The sequence below is a fragment of the Diabrotica undecimpunctata genome, chromosome 3, assembly GCF_040954645.1.
Source record: "Diabrotica undecimpunctata isolate CICGRU chromosome 3, icDiaUnde3, whole genome shotgun sequence".
NCBI classification, from domain to species: domain Eukaryota; kingdom Metazoa; phylum Arthropoda; class Insecta; order Coleoptera; family Chrysomelidae; genus Diabrotica; species Diabrotica undecimpunctata.
Window position 1 is genome coordinate 148,479,345 of NC_092805.1, and position 19,511 is coordinate 148,498,855.

A 19,511-nucleotide genomic window follows, 5' to 3' on the forward strand; every position below is an offset into this window, starting at 1 on the left:
GACATTTCTTAAAAAAACATTAATATAGTCATCAACTAGAAATATACCTACAATGTGAAAAATAAATCATCGAAATTTAAATAAGGGTTCAGAAGAAATATAGTTTTAAAATCATGGTCCATTTTAGTGGTTAATTTTAGAGAGTAGTATATTTATATATAGATATATATATATATATATATATATATATATATATATATATATATATATATATATATATATATATATATATATATATATATATATATATATATATATATGCACAGAATAAATTAAGTTTTAAATAGATTTGAAAGTCAATTTATGATTATTCCGTTATTTACGTAAGTACGAAATCGCTCGGCCAAATTACATTACCAGTATAAACATTTACTGCTATGTACAGTTAAATCATTACTATTAATACTATTAACATTGATCTAATTTGCGTGGCAAATTTAAATATTAATTATTTCAAAACATCATAGTTTCATTCTGATCAAAATAAACAAGACTGAATGGGTCTAGTTTTTCCTGTAGATACATACACCAGTCAGATGAATTAGGGACATATAAAAACCGGCAGGATAAAAAAACCATCATTAACAAAGTATATAATAACATATTTTGTATAATATAATATACATGGAAAAAACAATGTCCTTTCCAAGATTTTCATCTATGGAAGAAGTCATTTATGCCATCAAGAACACAAAAGAAGGCAAAGCTACTGAACCCGATGATGTGCCCATGGAACTATTAAAACTCCTTGATGAATATGTTATTAATGTAATGGAAGAATTCTAATATATCAGAGTGCCACAATTGCTAGACAATGGCTACAATCGACCTTTGTGGCAATACCCAAAAAATCAAGTGCAATATCCTGCTCAGATCACAGTACAAATTTTTGAAAATAACAAAGCAGAATTGTTAAAACTCTTGAATATAAAATTAGTGACAATTTGGCTTTAGAAATGGTATGGGCACAATAATTTTGTTCGGCTTTTTTGTTAAGCTCCTTTTGTTCAATTTGCACTTCTCAAACAACGAAATTGCCTCAGATGATAGACTCAAAAAATTCCTTCCCTTGCAAAATTTGCTGATCAAGAAGTTCCAATCAGCATATGTTCCTGACAAGAATGTGTATATAGATGAAACGATGATTTCTTTTCGAGGACAACTAAGCTTTTGTCAATATATACCGGGGAAGCGCCACAAATACGGTGTAAAATTATTTAAGTTGTGTGGAGTGAAAGATTACACATACAATTTTAAAATTTATACAGACAAAGAGCAAACACCTAATGAAAAGCCAATTGGTACAAAAGTGGTGCTACAGCTTATGGAACCACTTTTACATTCAGGTCGCCTTCTGTGCACAGATAATTATTACACTAGCGTGAATTTAGCACACGAACTTCTGAATAAAGGTACACATTTAATAGGCACACTGAGAAAAAACAGGAAGCCTAATCCGAAAGTATTAAGTGAGGCTAAATTAAAAGGGATGAATTAGTCATGAGACAGAGCAACAGTAAAGTCATAATTGGAAAATGGAAAGACAAAAGAGATGTGATGGTTTCTCACTACGGAGTCTGTGCCTGAAATAGTGGATGTGCCAACAAAAAGGGGTGTGGTGAGAAAGCCTTCCACAATCGTGCGGTATAATAATGTCAAATCATTTATAGACGTCTCGGATCAAAAGGCATCATATTCTTCAACAGTGCGTAGGGGTATTAAATGGTATAGGAAAGTCTCAATAGAATTTTTGGTTAATACATCTATTAAAAATGCATATACTGTATACGGGCCATAACAAATAAAAAAATAAGTGTCACTAAATTTAGAGGAGAAATCGCCTTGGAAATTTTTTGTAGTCAAAATCTTCAGATTGAAAATTTGGATGACCGTCGTGTTAACCAAGAAAGAAAACACAAACTTTCTAAAGTGGAACAGAGGTCGTTGTACAAGATGTAATAAAATTAATAGTGATAGAAACGGACGTAACTTTGCTATAAAAGAAACAAAACGTGTTAAAACATCTTGTCTAGCATGCTGTGAGAAGTTCTTGTGTACCAATTGCTTTTTTGACACTCATTACTGTCAAGCAAAAAAAGGAACATTGTGTCCAAAAATTGTACACACAGTTTCTAAGAAGATAATTACGCGTTTATTTCAGTCACAAACTGTGTGTACCATTTTTGACACGCCCTTTGCACATGACTTTTTTTAAATACCTAAATGTTTGTGTTTACATGTTTTTAGTATTAAATATTGTGAATTTCACCAAAATATAATTTCAGTTTCTTACAAAAAACTTTATTTATATAGCCAGTAGCCAAAGTGTTAAGCAAAATCATATAACAGCCTATTTTAAGTTTTTTTACAACATTACAACAAAATCTTGTCCTATCTTGTCCTATAAAATTCTAAGCTAAACTATGTCCTTCCTAAGGGAAGTATAAAAACTGTAGTACTAGAAAAAAATACAAAAATCGAAATATTGTTCAAAAAATGAGATAAGAAATTTCAACTAATCAGAGAGTAAAACAAGAACGCAGCCTATTTCACCAAAAACTGTGTGACTCATTGACATCTCAAAATCTCCTCAACAAAGAAAGTTCACCCGCACGATCGACAATAACCATCAGCAATATATATATATATATATATATATATATATATATATATATATATATATATATATATATATATATATATATATATATATATATATATGCACGGAATAAATTAAGTTTTAAATAGATTTGAAAGTCAATTTATGATTATTTCGTTATTTACGTAAGTACGAAATCGCTCGGCCAAATTACATTACCAGTATAAACATTTACTGCTATGTACAGTTAAATCATTACTATTAACATTGATCTAATTTGCGTGGCAAATTTAAATATTAATTATTTCAAAACATCATAGTTTCATTCTAATCAAAATAAACAAGACTGAATGGGTCTAGTTTTTCCTGTAGATACATACACCAGTCAGATGAATTAGGGAGATATAAAAACCGGCAGGATAAAAAAACCATCATTAACAAAGTATATAATAACATATTTTGTATAATATAATATACATGGAAAAAACAATGTCCTTTCCAAGATTTTCATCTATGGGAAGAAGTCATCTATGCCATCAAAAACACAAAAGAAGGCAAAGCTACTGGACCATATAATGTGCCCATGGAATTATTGAAACTGATTGATGAATATGTTATTAATGTAATGTAAGAACTCTAATATATCAGACTGCCACAATCCCTAGACAATGGCTACAACCGACCTTTGTGGCAATACCCAAAAAATCAAGTGCAATATCCTGCTCAGATCGATCACAGAACAACAGCTTTAACGAGTCACACACTCAAAACATTTTTGAAAATAATACACAGCAGAATTGTTAAAACTCTTGAATATAAAATTAGTGACAGTTTGGCTTTAGAAATGGTATGGGCACAATAATTTTGTTCGGCTTTACATGACATGAATCCGAACATGAAATGGAACTTGGAATCGAACTGTCAAGGTACGAGTTGACAACCAGAATACCCGAAATATCAAAATGCAGAGGATAGTCCGCCAGGTTGCGTGCTGTCTCTAATATTCTTCAATGTCTACAGATAAATAGTATTTAAAGAAGCACTCTCAAATTCAATAAAAGGTATATCTAGCAATAGAGAAGTTTTTAATAACTTTCATTTTGCAGATGATACAATAATAATGACGGATAACAACAATAATTTACAGAACGCATTGTAACGCTTTAATGAATGCAGTCATGAATACCGACTAAGGATGAATTTGAAAAAAACTAAATGCACGACTAAAATCAGCAGATGCAAACATTCAATTGATTGTTAGAGATACTGTAATTTGAGAGTATGGATACCTACTAATATTTCGGAACATAGATAACATCAAATATACACCAAACCACAGAAATTAAGACACGTATTGTTATAGCACGTGCATCATACGCTAAACTTAAAAAGTTTCTTTGTTGTCGGGATATAAGACTAGGACTTCGTCTAAGAATGCTTTGATGTTACGTATTCACTACTCTTATCATTGTGATAACCGCGCCGATTATCATTGTGGCGAGCTTTCGACATCCTCGTTGATGTCTTCTTTAGGGCTTCCGAGGTCTCAGTCTCCCGAGCCTCCATACATTACTACACTGATCACAAACCAATGCATTACTAGCACTGGGAACAGAGGACAATTTATTTATACTGTCGATGTTGATGTGGAACATTTTCTACAGGAAATCACCGAGGATAAATTCAATGTAGATATAATAATGTAGATATACATCGAAGATATAAACATTTAATCCTATTATAAGGTTCATTTTCATCTTATCTTATCTTATTTTCATCTACGGGTTGAAACGAAAATGCTACAAACCCTTCATGATTATTGTTTTGCTTTATACTGATAATATTATGCAAAAGTATCAACTCCATCATCTCTACTGTCTAATAACTCTATCTGTCTAACAACACCTCGCCTGAAATTGAATAGAATGGCGACGAATCTTAGAGCAGGCCAGGATTAGTTGAAATTCGTTTGCTTTGTCTATCAGTGTTCTTATTGTCAGTAGATGATCTGATGTACTGGTTGGTAATTATCCATTCTGTGAGTCAATCGATTGATAATATGAAAAAGACAGCAAAGATTTGATTTCACGTACAAAGCGTCTATGTATCTGTTGATACGTATTTCGACTTAATAAGTCTCATCAGAACAGTTATTCATAGGCGTTCTCAACGTGAAAAATAATCTTTTCTCTCTTTTAAGAAGCAACGATAAAATGGCTTCGTTATGGACGCAATAGCGACATCTGATAGAAAAATCGGTAATGTAGTTTCGAAACAAATTCAGATTGATAATAATTCTCATAAACAGTTTTTACACTTGACTGAGCAATGATATAGGTCGATAAATCGTTAGCTCACACATCTCAGCTTTTTTATGTAGGAGCATTACTAGACTCTCCTTCCAGTCTTTAGGGATTTTGCTACTATGGAGGCATCCGGTCAGACATTCCCAGAAAAACACGCACTCGCAGCACCTGGTTAAATTTTTTTATAGCCCAGTTGCTTCCAATATTGACAATAATAACTTTGTTTACGGCGGCTCTAAATAAATTAGCGGTGGTCTCTTGATACCATTTTCGGAGATTTCGGAGCCAGTATGTTCTTCTTTGGCCTGGGCCCCTCCTTCCGGCGATCTTATCCTGTATTATGAGGTATAGAAGGTTATACCTCTCTGGATGTCTCATTATCTGTAATACTATATCCCAATACTATATCTACAACCCAACTTATCTGCAATACTATATACAATACTAATAGCTGAATACTATATACAATACTTATACAATACTAATAGCAGATGTTGTAGATTTTTTCTAACTATTCCATACATTTAAAAACCCAAACGGGCTGTGTTAGACAAAACGTTTTCGGAATACATCATTCCATCATCGGTGTCCTAGAAAATATGTAACCACTTAATTAAAAAGAACATCAAGTTAAAATTTTGACCAAGGTTAAAGAAAAGTGTGGTTAATACTAACTAGGAGTACATGAATTAATACTAGTAAGTATTAACCACACTTTTCTTTAACCTTGGTCAAAATTTTAACTTCATGTTCTTTTTAATTAAGTGGTTACATATTTTCTAGGACACCGATGATTGAATGATGTATTCCGAAAACGTTTTGTCTAACACAGCCCGTTTGGGTTTTTAAATATATACCTTTTACAAAGGATTTTAATTAATTTTTTAATATATGGTATACAGCCAAATACAGGAACGTAGATTCCTTGTGGATATTCCATACACTCTGATGTTCGTTGGTTGTAACTCCGTTTTGCTAACAACCATAAGTTTTGTCTTAGAAGTATTAAGTTTTAGCCTATATTCATCACATGCTTCGATTATAAGTATTATATAAGTTTATAAGTCGCTGTAGGTGTTCTTCATTGGAGGTAATAAGTACCGTGTCGTCTGCATATCTGAGATTGTTGACATAAGTTCCGTTGATTTTAATGCCTGTATCTAAACTAAGGTTTCTTTGAAAATAAATTCGGAGTAGATATTAAAAAGTAGAGGCGATAGAATACATCCTTGCCTCACTCCACGTCGTATTTCCAGTGCTTCCGTCGTGTTGTGTCCAATTCGTATATTTGCACATTGATGCCAATATAAATTTTTGATAATACGGAAGGCTCGGTTATCAATTCCCACTTGTTGCAAGACACCTATAACTTTCTCATGGTTTACTCGGTCAAAGGCCTTTTCGAAGTCGATAAAACATATATACCGATTGTTTGATATCTCTACATCTTTGAACCATGATCTGCAAACTAAAGAGTGCTTCTCTGGTTTCAAGGTTGTTTCTGAAACCAAATTGTGTTTCACTTAGTTGTACTTCTCTCGAGTGCAGTATTCTTAGAAACATTTTTAGTACATGACTCATAAGACTGATAGTGCAATGATCGCTACACTGTTTGGCATTTATTTTTTTCGGTATCATAACAAATGTTGACAGTAGCCAGTCTGTTGGTATATGTCTTGTCTCATTGAAGAGGCTTAGAATATATATATATATATATATATATATATATATATATATATATATATATATATATATATATATATATATATATATATTGTTATGTTTCTTCTTTCCCAACCAAAGAAAAATAAATAAAAAAATCCATCGAAATAAAATTTCAAGATATCAATATAATCAAATTGTATATAGTAATTTAAGATAAGATTTAGTGTAGATAAGAATAGAAATTTGTTTGGCAAACGACCTTTTTCCGTTTCAAACAAAATTATCAAAAAACCTTTGTTTAGAATTAGAAGACATTTTACCTGTAAGTTAATCTTTTCATTGTTTGTATAGTCGAGTATTAAATGACCATATTCTAATCTTTTGAAATATGTATAAATTGTATTGACAAAACCAATTTTAAAGTAAGCTATTTAGTTTTTCTCTGAAACCGAAATTAGGCTTTTCCAAAATCATGGTAAACACAATTTGAGCTTTTGATTGGACGGTCGTTTTTAAATGGGAATTTGTGAGCCGATCATGAGAACGGGAGAGGTCAGTGATATTTTGGTCATCGAAAGGAAACAGTCGTTTGTCTCAAGATAGGGTGTGGTCCGTGAGTTTGGATACCGGCGTAACGAAAAGAAGTGAAAAGTTTGCAGAAGGAGATAACAAGTAGATTAAAAGAGGTCCTTGTATCTACCGTGGGCATTTTATAAAGTATATGTGAAAGTATTCTTACGGCATCAAGTTGACAAAAGGAGGTCCTGGTGTCATAAATAAGTAGCTGAGTTTGGAGAAGGGAATCAGGTGTTTTTTGTGTAGCCTGCAGGAGGTGCAGAGACGTTAAGAAGGAGCCGAGGTGCCAAAGAGGAGAGATCACATCGTTGAGGAGACTGGACTTTTCTGGGTATGTTCCAACATACAACTCAAGAAGAAAATAAGCTGTAAGTGTTTGTACAATTGAATTTTATATCTGTGAAAGATCGGTTTGACATCATGGTCATTAGCATTCAAATTTAAGAACTGAGGTTTTGTTAGGCTAATCAAAAGTTTAAAGTTTTGTTGTTTCTTGTTTCAAGTAAAGAAAATTTTAAGTAAAATTGGTTTTCACGGTATATAAATGTATGTAGCTTTATAATCTTATTATTATAAAAATTTGATTTATTTTCTTGTATGCTGATTGATAAAATAACGACAGAATTTAATAATTGTTTTATTCGTTCATATAAAATAAAGAAACGTAAATCTTTGTAATATAATATATTTATATTCTTATCCTTTCTTCGCTATCCCGATAAAAGACAACTAGAAAATCTTTTTGAATCCATCGAACACAGGTAATATAAGGATTATTTTACTTTTGATAACAAATAAGTTATAATTCTTTTTTATTGGCTAAATAAACTAAGATTAAAGTCAAAATAAACGATCATAACAATATATATATATATATATATATATATATATATATATATATATATATATATATATATATATATATATATATATATATATATATATAAAACATTGTTCATATTATTCTTTGTTATAATAAATTGCATATTTTATATTATTTAAATTTTCTATTTCTAAGTCCTTAAGAAATGTTTTTATTTTAATTTCATTTGAGCGTTAAATATGTATATATGCCGTGAAAGAAGCCATTTAGTTTCCTGAAAATCTTATATCTTATTCCGCTACCGATAGAAATTCACCCTCTCGGTAACGATCTCTCCTTAAAACGAAGCCCGAATTTAACTTTGCTAAGATCAGCAGGCAGAGATTTCCTTCAAATTACCCCTAACGTTATCCCGCGAAAGATATGCCATCGAATTCCGAATCCGGCTACACGAATGGCTCTATAAAATTGCTTCTTCTCTCACACTGACCTATTTTGTTATGGGCCCATGGGCCTCGGCGCCGGGAATAAAATATGGGCGACGACCACATCGCTAGCCGCGAAATATACTAACATGCTTCCGAAATGAATAATTTAGAAGTAGGCAAGTGGGAGTAGAACAACGATGTGGTCGAATTTATTACGGACTTGAGTATAACCTAAAAAAACTAAGCCCGTTTTTAAATTTGAAAAATTTCCATTTGAAGGTTTATAAAGCTGTTTGAAAATTCATATTCGAGATTAAATTTTAAACGGATGTACTTCAAAATGATTGCAAAATAATGTAGAAAAAATTAACACAAAAACTTTACTATGAACTTGATACGAGGGAGGTTCAAAAGTAGATATATAAAATAGCTAAACATGGGAAAAGAAAGCAAAAGATTTTAGTAAGACATTTCATAAAATAAAATAATCAATCACTATACTAGGTTTTATAAATATTTATAGTAGAAAAGGTAAAAGAAATAATAAGTTAGACTTACTCACAATCAATTTAATTTAACTAATCGGACGACCGGTTTCGCTTTCTATAATATGCAAAGCATCTTCAGGTCACGATACAAAGTTAAAATGCTGAAAATAATAATCCCATATTAGGGTGTTGTCTAATAAAGATAAAACATAGGTAGGTGATATAAATTATATAAATTACAGTAATTATGCCAATATTACATGTCTGTGGTTTTATAAATGAATAAAATGTTTAAGCAGACAAGGTAAGACCCACAAATTGGTAACATAGTCTATTAAACTGTAATGAATTACTAAATAAACAAATAAATAAACATTACTTACATGCCAGTACTCTATTAATTGATGGTTGAAAGAACATGGTTCAAACTATCTTGTATTGTTGATTGGAGAACTCAGGTCAACTATTGTAATTGTTTAACAGTAAACGGGGAAGTTCTTGAGGAGACAGATTTTATCCAATGAAGTAGAGATAGGTGAAATGTATTGTTTGTTTGATGAAAGTAATGTTCTATACCATTAAGTTCTTTAAAGTTATTTATATTTATTCTGGAGATATATTTATGAAATGTGTGTTATTTATTGAGATCATTTGAGATCAACTTGAGTGCAGAACTGTACTAATAGCGAAAAAAATCCTCGTTAACACTTTTGTTACTGCGTGTAAATTTGGTCACATAAAATGGTACTGTTTCAAGCTGTGTGTACGTTTGGTGAACACAGTTGTGTTGCTTTTATATGCGCATCTAGGGTCTTACAGTTTACGGCTAAATTCTGGCGAAGCAGTTTGAGACTTATTCAACAAATGACCGTACTATGACCGATTTTTTTTTAATTCTGGCGGAGCAGTTTTAGACTCCTTTAGCAGATGGCATATTAGTGACTTGCAGGCGTGATTCACTGTATTAGTTTGTACATTACCCTTGTGTGTTTATGTTTCTAAAATTAGTAAAATGGCAAATAAAAAATTGAGTGATGCTGAACTACTTGAAATAGTGGAGAATTTGAGTGAAATGGAGTATGACTTTATTAGTGAAGATGATGATGATTCGAAAGATAATCCAAATTATCAAGATTCGTGTTCTTATTCCTCTAATTTAGAAATTATCAGTGATGGGCAAGAGTTAGAATTCGAATCTGATCTAGAATCTCTCAACAACGTTCCTGAACCTGATAATTTTTTAAATAATATTAATCATAATCCTAATATCATTTGGATTAACTGTGCATCTAATATATAAATTAGTACTCACTTTTATAGTTTTGAGTTTTGTTTACAATTTTGTAAACAAATAATAACACTAAACAAACAATAAGTTGTTACTGATATATTATTACACAATAGCCACTATTTAGACGAAAATCAATTACTAACATCAACTCAATTAAAAATCTTATTAATACAGGTTTAATTATAATAATATATTGAGGTTTCTGTTCCCTGCACATAAATATATTTAGTTCGTCAATCTAGTCATATAAATTTTTATATAGATAGTTTTACACTGTAATCTTGGCATCCGGAGATGCCCGGGGTAGAAAAATTTACATCCTCGCTTATAATAAATCCTGTCTCGCATAAAAATTTCGTAGAATGACCTTATGACCCTTTTAAATGCTAATTATCGTTTCTAGCGTATTTTTGGATAATCAATAGAGTTTTTATTTTAACATCAATGCCAAGTAACTATAAAGAATGATGCACCAAAGCCCAACCTTGAAAATATTGACCTCCCTATTTTGAAGCCATATATTCGAATGCTGATTACAATGAGTATTGTTAGAATTTCAGATTAGTAGATCTGTTTATATTTTCTTGTTCTGTAATTTTTTCTTAGTCAGTATTCATTTATTCTCGTATTTCTGTAAGTTATCTTTATTTGTCTCGTAATTTATCTAATCTTCTTCGTTTTATTATTATTAACATTGTTTTAGCTACGTCATGTATTTTACTGTGACTGACAAAATGTTTTAATAATTTCTTCGTAAACTGTTTTAGATTAGTTGGCTAAGACAAAAAACTAGTGCTTTTCCCGTTGCTTCCAGACCTTCCGTTATAGTTAGTTATATTGATCACTGAATGTCTCATGTACAACATACGAGAAGAACCAAACTTCTATGTGGTTGATTAAAAAGACTATGATTAATTAATCTTCATTGACGCAGGTGTCAATTATATGTTGAAGGAATTGTAGATAGTAAGATTAATTTTATTTTTAAGATTAATTAATTTCAAGAGCTATTTAAAGACGAACGGACTGAGATAGTACTAGGCAGGAAAAGTTCGACAACGGCCCAGACATAACAGAAGATGAGGTATTAGAGGCGATAAAGCGAACAAAGAACAACAAGGCAACAGGTCCTGACGAAATACCTGTAGACATAATACGGTTAATAAAAGAACAGCAAATTGGAGTATTGGTCGACTTATTCAATATGATATACAGTACAGGTATCATTCCCAGAGATTGGCTGATATCAACATTCATAACATTACCAAAAAAACCAAATGCAAAAGAATGCTAAGATCACCGGATAATAAGTTTAATGAGTCATACAAGACTTTCAACTTTATATTCGTATTTGATTTTTTGATTATTCTTTTTCTCAAATGAATAAACAATTTTATGTTTAATGAGACATCAAATAACGTAGAGTTAGCATCGTCAGTTTCACAATTTCACTGTTCTAACTTGAACCAACCAATTATTGACTGAAGGGGAGGCGTGAGCTATCTTCAGTGTTCAAAGGGGACGCCAGTGCTAAAAGGTTGAGAACCGCTGATCTAAACCAAGTGATTCTGATGTTTTTATTGATTATTGTGGTTTGGTATAAAACTATTTTATCGTTTGATACAATCATTGAATGTATGTGATATTTTAATTTAGGTTATACAGCTCGTTTTTATCCATAGGCAATATAAGATGATCCATTATTATACTTTTGTTTTTGTCTGATAACCTCCCTTTTAATTTTAAACTGAATTAACAAGGCTACTACAAAAAGAAGTCCCCAAAGCCGCTAATAAAATAAAACATTAAAAAAGGTTTACTCAAAAAATTTCAAATTGTAATTAAGTACTCTTTTATCCTTCATTCTCTTTTCATCTCCAAACCAGGCCAGTCGTATTTTTTGTATGTTTGGGTATTGCGGAATTCTAAATGATCTTTTAGGAATCCACTTTTAGATTTGTTACCATAACACCACACATAAACCTCTTTTAAATTGATATAAGGTTGAATGCTCAAATAAATGAACTTTGATAAAATTAAAGGCAGATATCGAGCACAATTTTATTAATTAAATCTAGGGCAAGATTTAATTAATAAAATTGTGCTCGATATCTGCCTTTAATTTTATCAAAGTAAACTTCTTTTAACTAAAAACTTCGAATAAATGAAATATCGGAAGCTATATATACAGGGTGAGTTTTTACTGCGACATCCGTCGATAATTCCATTGTGGTACAAAATATCCAAAAAATTTATTTAGAAAAAATGTAGGCAATGATATTCTTCATACATGGAAAATATGTAGAATTCTACAGGGTGATTAATAACTATGTGGTATAGCAACCGTACAATTCTTTTAAATGAGACACCCTATATATTTTTTCCTATTTATATTCCTCTCATAATTCTTGTTCTTATAAAATTAGGCTTTGCATTACTATACAAAGTATTTAACAAGTTATGACCATTTTTATTTCGAAATCCCTATGAAATCAACACCATGTATATAAAGAAGTAATGTATAAACAATTATTTATTTTATATAATAAGGTAAACAATATATTGTGGTTTTTAAATTAAGTTTAACTGAAATCATTGACTAAAATTTGTATACAGGGTGAACTACAAAACGAAATTAAGATTTGCTCAATGTTTTTAAATGAATCACCCTATATTTTATTTTTTAGAAATATTGTATTTATGATACTCTTTTATTTTTACATAGCATTCCCTATACCTAAACTCATTATTTTCCAAGATATTTTTAGTTTTCTTTAAATTTCTGGAATACATTCAATTTTTGTAATTAGAAATAAGTATTGAGTATTAAGTGACAGGGCCGCCGCTACCATGTGTGCCAAGTGTGCATCGCACACGGTCGGCCAACATTAGGGGCGACCAAAAGCAGTCCACTGATGATAATACTTTTTTAAAACGAAAATAAATTCAAATAATTAAATAGTAATGATTCAGATAATTCTGTGAACTCTAATATTCCAAACAATAATAATTATTCAGTACGTGATAATACTCAAATGCGTTTCATTTATCATGTATACTTCTTTTTTTGTTTATCCTAATAAAAAAATGTCAGAAAATATTATTTATTGTATGAACTGCCGCCCTTTTGCAGGTACAGTCATAAAGCAATTTCGGGAATACTTTTTAATTCAAAGCAGCTGGCGGCTTTCAGACTTCAGTTATTTGGGATTTCACACGTAGATATTTTACAAGAATTTAGGGAAGTGGTTGTAAAGATTCTGTTATAATATTGTTTCTATGGTTATGTTTATAGATGGGTCATTATGTCTTATGTTCAGTCTTAGTTAAGAATTCGATGAATTTAGACACGCTTTTGATAAACGATTTTGTTTGTAAAATATAGTAGTGTACCCTTTTCTTTTGCACAATAGGTACTGTATTTCGAAGTAACGTCGAGATCAGAGCAATTTTATTCGTATACGCGTTACGGCTACATATTATTTGGAGAAACATTATTTGAACAACTTATTTGAAGTGTTTTGGGATTTATTTTGTTAAATTCGCCCGGCTTCGTTATTAAGTGATAATTTCAAAATGTCCGAAAGAAAAAGAAAACGACTTTCAGGTTTTCAATATAGAAAAATAAAAGAGGCAAAATCTGAGGAGAAAAAAAACTTAGCGGTGCACTGGAATCATTTTTGATGAAAAACATACATGAAAATATAGAAGACTCAGATATAAATTTAGGACCTTCAACTTCAAGCGAAGTCCAAACCATAGAAAAAAGTACCAAACAATTGAATATTCCTGCGGATAGAGACGGAGTATTTAATGACAATAATAGCGATAGTGCTAGTGCTGATGCTGAAACGCCTGAACCTGAAGCCACCAAACAAGACAGAACAATTAATGTTCCAGTTAATCTGGATTGCAGTGTAGGAAGCTCCAGTATATACTTGGTTTCAGATGATCCCGGAAAATGGCCTGCAAATATGAATCCAAGTGAAGTTCAATTTGTTGTTGAAAATTTTCTTTAGCAAATTACAAAGATTAACTTCCCCAGAGATACAAATAATAGGAAATTTTCAGAAACTTATTATTATCGCACATTACCTAATCAAGACCAAATTCATCGCCCGTGGTTACTTTACTCATTATCACTAAATAGTGTTTTTTGTGCACCTTGTAAACTGTTTTGTTGTGGTAAAAGCAGCCGACAATTACTTAGTGGAATTAATGGGGTAAGTGACTGGCAACATTTAGCTATTATTTTAAAAAGACATGAATCCGGTGCAGCTCATAGAAAATATTCTCAAAAACTGTTTGAACTATCTACAGCATTAAAAAAAAGGATTAACAGTTGACTCTGCTCATCAAAAATTATATGAAATGGAGAAAAAACATTGGGGCGCTGTTGTTGAAAGATTATTATCAATTGTAAAATTTTTATCTAAACAATGTTTAGCTTTTAGAGGATCATCCAATAAGTTATTTATACCAAATAATGGATATTATTTGCAGTTAGTTGAAATGATTTCTAAGTTTGACGCTGTATTATCAGAGCATCTCCGTCGTGTAGAATCCAAGAGTACAAATATACCACATTATTTAGGATGGCAACATCAGAATGAATTGATTGTTTTATTGGCAAACTCTGTTCAGGACGTTATCCTAAAACAAATTCGAGAATCTAAATATTTTTCTATCATATTAGATTGTACCCCAGATATAACGCACGTAGAACAAATAACAATTAAAATAACAATAACAATAACAACTTCAACACCAGTTCAGATACATATTTGAATACTTCTTGGGCTTATCTCCTGTAACTGACGTAACTGGACAAGGTCTGTTTGAATTTATAGAAAATAAACTGAATGAATTAAATATAAATAATTTGCGTGGACTGTTCTGCGCATAATTTAAATCTGATGGTGAATAATGCAGTAAAAATAAGTTTTGAGTCAGTGGAACTTTTTAATACTATACAGGAACTGTATGTATTTTTTCTTCTTCCAATATTAGATGGACCATTTTATTAAAGCACCTTCCAAAGTTGACATTAAAAGCATTGTCAGACAAGCGATGGGAGAGTCGGATCGATGCAATCGCACCATTAAAAATCAAGATTATTAAAACTATTTGAGATCCTCAATGAAGCAAGATAGACTTTCTGCTTTAGCAATGTTATCTATAGAACATGAAGTGTATGCGACATTAGACATTAAAGATATTGTCAAAAAGTTTTCCGAGACGAAAGCGCGAAAAGTGCGTTTTTAGTTTTTTTATGTGTTTATGTTTCTATTTACGGTTTATTTCAATTAAATGGACGTTTAAATTAGGATATACATATTCTGGATCATGATTATTAAAAAAATTAGGATAAAGGACGTTTAAATTAGGATATTAGGGTAATATATGGACGTTGGATCATGGAGATTAGTCTAAAGGTTCAAGTAAGTATTTACCTATTTACAAATTATTATTGTTATATTATGCATCTTCTGCACATTTCTTTAAATAATAGTATGTATGTCTAAAGTGTTAGAAGGGGGGCCGCAAATAAGTTGCACACGGGCGGCCAATACCTTAGTGGCGGCCCTGTTAAGTGATAATATAACAAAATTATATCGATAAGTAACTAACAAAAAATGTAAACCATAATAATATGTATAATTAATGTAACAATTAATGTCTTTATTTATACGTCCATGATTAATGTGGTATTAAGGAGATAAATCTAAAGTAAATGTTCAAAATGTCTACCTTCAACGTCTATACAAGTTTGTAACCGATATGCAAATGACCGAGCCACGTTTCTTAACATTTTGTAAGTCAATTTTATTAAAAGCTTCTCTTATTCTATTTTTCATATCATTTGGCGTTGTTGGAGGCTTCTGGTATACAAGGTCTTTAATATAGCCTCACATGAAAAAATCAATTTTGAAGAATTCCGGTGATCGCGGTCTCCAAACAGTTGGTCCTTCTCTGTCTATAAACCTCTCAGGAAAGTTATTATTTAGATGATTGTGAATAGGAGCAGTGTGGTGAACTGGAGCACCGTCGTGTGAAAACCACATTCGTTGTCGAATATTAAGCGGTACATTTTGCAGTAGTATTTGCAAATGATTATTTAGAAAATACCAATTGGAAACACTTTCCACTGAAGCCAATAAAATAGGTTTGAAAATCAATATTAGTAAAACCAAGTCCATGAGAATAAATGCAAGGAACAACACGCTATTTACTATCGACAATATGCAGATTGAAAATGTGGAAAACTTTACGTATCTTTGAAGTGTCATAACAGAAAACGGAGGTACAGAAGACGATATTTGTATGAGGATACGAAAAGCCCAACAAGCTTTCAGCACGCTCAACCCTGTTAGGAGATCTGGCGAGTATACTACAAGGACAAAGATCCGAATATTCCGATCAAATGTCATGTCTGTTCTACTCTACGGATGTGAAACCTGGAAAGTGACAAACACCCTCACAGACAAACTGCAGGTCTTTGTTAACAAATGTCTACGAAGAATTGTCCGTATATTCTGGCCTAACACCATCAGAAACGAAGATCTGCTACACCTGACCGAACAAAAGAGGGTACAAAATGAAATAAAGTCCAGAAAGTGGGGTTGGATCGGTCACACACTCCGAAAAAATAGTTCCAGTATCGCAAAGACTGCCCTAGGGTGGAATCCTCAAGGGAAAAGAAAAAGAGGTCGCCCACTACAAACTTGGAGAAGATCCATCATGGACGAGACAAGAGGCGAAGGAAAGTCTTGGAATGAGGTGAAGGCCTTAGGGCAAAATAGAACCCGATGGCGCGTTTTCACTGAAGCTCTATGCTCCACTTGGGAGTTCAAGAACCTTATATAATTTAGAAAATCCAGATATATGGCACCATTCACACGACCGTCAAAACAGTGTAGGTCAATCCCATAATCGCCAACAATACCACCCCAAACATTTATAGACACCCTAGTTTGACTATAAGTGTTAACAAAATAGGGATTGCTTGATGCATAGTAATGAAAATTACGCCGATTCATTGTTCCATTTTAGTGAAATGTAGCCTCATCTCCAAAAAGCACATAATCGAAAAAAATCGATCTCTTTGCACTTACTGCTGAGATCATTGACAAAAAGCTAATCTGCGTTGATAATCATCGACTGATAATTCTTGATGATACTATCTATCAGTACATCATATTCCTTTTCTTCACTTAGAACAATTTTAGTTTTCTCATTTTTTTCATATACAACTGACCCAGTGCGAACAAAACGATCCATTAATTTTTCAAAAGCTCTTGCGTTTGGCTTCCTACGTTTAGGATATCGCTCGTGATATATTCTGGATGCAAGTAAGCAATTTCTCGAACTTTATCCTATTACCCAGATCATATCTGTTAACTCTTCTACAGAAAAATTCATTTTTAACAATAAAGACAAGCCACACAGACCGATTCAAAAGGTAATAATATGAAAACTGTCATTTTCAAAGCCTACCGTTTACGGTTTAATAATATGAAAACTGTCATTTTTCAAAGCCTACTATTTTACCTTTGTAAGTGAAGTGTTTTTTTTTTTAATTAGCGTAAAAATGATTTTCGATAGTTTAAAAGTTTTTCTAAATGTTTATAAGTTAAAAATGACAGTAATTTCTCAAAAAGATTATATTTTAGTACAATTATTGGTACCGATGGTATAATTATTTCTCTTTCATATGGTACCATATTTTTATTATTCTGGGATAAACAAATTAAATGATGGAAATGTTTGATGGTTAATGGTGTAGTTTGATCTTTATAATACATATAAAATAGTTAATTTTGCATTATTTTGCATTTTCGGAGTCAATTATTTCTTCAATCTTTTGAATATGCCATTATAAAGATTTTTTAAATGTTTAGAAAAAATTGGAAATTTATTATAAATAAGTTTAATAAAAATTCGTAAAAATTTAATTTTTGAAGTTAAAAATTGTTAATAATTATAAAAAGAACACCGAATTTTGTGTAGGAAACAAGTTACCGAAAAAAACTTACTTCCCTGGAATGCTACTCTATTTTCATAAAATGTCGCGAAAAATCTAAACGATATAAAACAAAAAAACTATCATTATCTCCACCGGCAATCATAAAAATTTACAGATTAATACGATCTTATAATTTGTATTTTATAATTTTTGAAAAAATTTCCGCATTGGAAGTCGAAACATCAAAATAAAAAACATAATTTGCATTAAAATTAATTGCGGCATCCAAAAAACACATCAAAGATTAAGTATTCGTTTAAATTTATATATTTTATGAATATTTGGTGGACTAAACTTCATGTGATTAAAATATGAGGCAAAATTGTTATCTTTTCAAACTTATGCTTTTCAAAGCTTAACAAAGCTTCACTTCAAAAACGATTTTTGTTTATTACGAATAACAACGTTGACTAATTTATTGCTGTCTTTAAACAATAAGTAAAAACAACAATTGGTACCCACCGCAAGCAGACAACAGGTACTTTAGACCAGAATTTCTACCTGTTTTGAAGTAGGTACTACTTGTCTACCTGTCTCTGTAAACCGTGAACTGTGTTTGTTTATATAACACAGAATTAAATATTCAAATATGCACTATCACTTCTATTTGTTTATTTAAATGAAGCAAACATAGTTTTCTAAAAAGTCAACTCAATGTATTTATCGGAATGTCATAACCCCATTTCAATACATCCCTTCTGTCACTTTAAGGTGCCAATGGGCGTTTATCATAAACACCTCGTAACTTCAATATTCTTGTAATTTAATAATTAAATACGACTAAAATATACGTTAAAATCACTTACCTCTTCGGCAAATTCAAAGTCTCCTTCGAATTTCCGTTTTCTTTTCGCCTCAGAAGCTGAAAACAACACCGCAAGGGCGATCACAAATACAATCAACCTCATTGTGTCAATGTTTATGGAAATTTTAACTATGTTCACTAGTTTTTCACTGATATTTTCACGTTAAACGAGGAAAGGTTCTACGAGTAGTATTTGAAGCCATGGACGATGCGATGACTTTTTGATTATTTGATTCTGCTATGTGCTGTGCCTCTTTTCTGTCTTCCTTTTGCTCTTCAGCGGTGTTGCCGGTTGATGGTGATGACAGGGTGGGTGTCGAAAAAGGGTTAGCAGGTTAAGCCTGTACGTACGAGGAGCGTTCGAAAGATATTATTCATTTGATGTTTTACAAATAATATTCATTCAGCTTATAAAAACAGGAGTAAGAACCAAGATTATATCCGATAATAGGATTATATATATTTTAGTTTACCAATTAATTTTCTTTAGATATTCCTTAGTGT

At 31.5% G+C, this 19,511-nt stretch overlaps 1 protein-coding gene across 1 annotated transcript in view; it reads right to left on the reverse strand.

The window, feature by feature from the left end:
- Positions 1–19,281, reverse strand: part of Cow (Proteoglycan Cow) — a 171,130-nt gene extending 151,849 nt beyond the window's left edge. Inside the window, exon 1 of the mRNA XM_072527093.1 lies at positions 19,009–19,281. Within this exon, the coding sequence (XP_072383194.1) occupies positions 19,009–19,110 (102 nt within the window). The 5' untranslated portion in view covers positions 19,111–19,281. The remainder of the gene's footprint in view (positions 1–19,008) is intronic.
- Between the last annotated feature and the right edge of the window lie 230 nt (positions 19,282–19,511).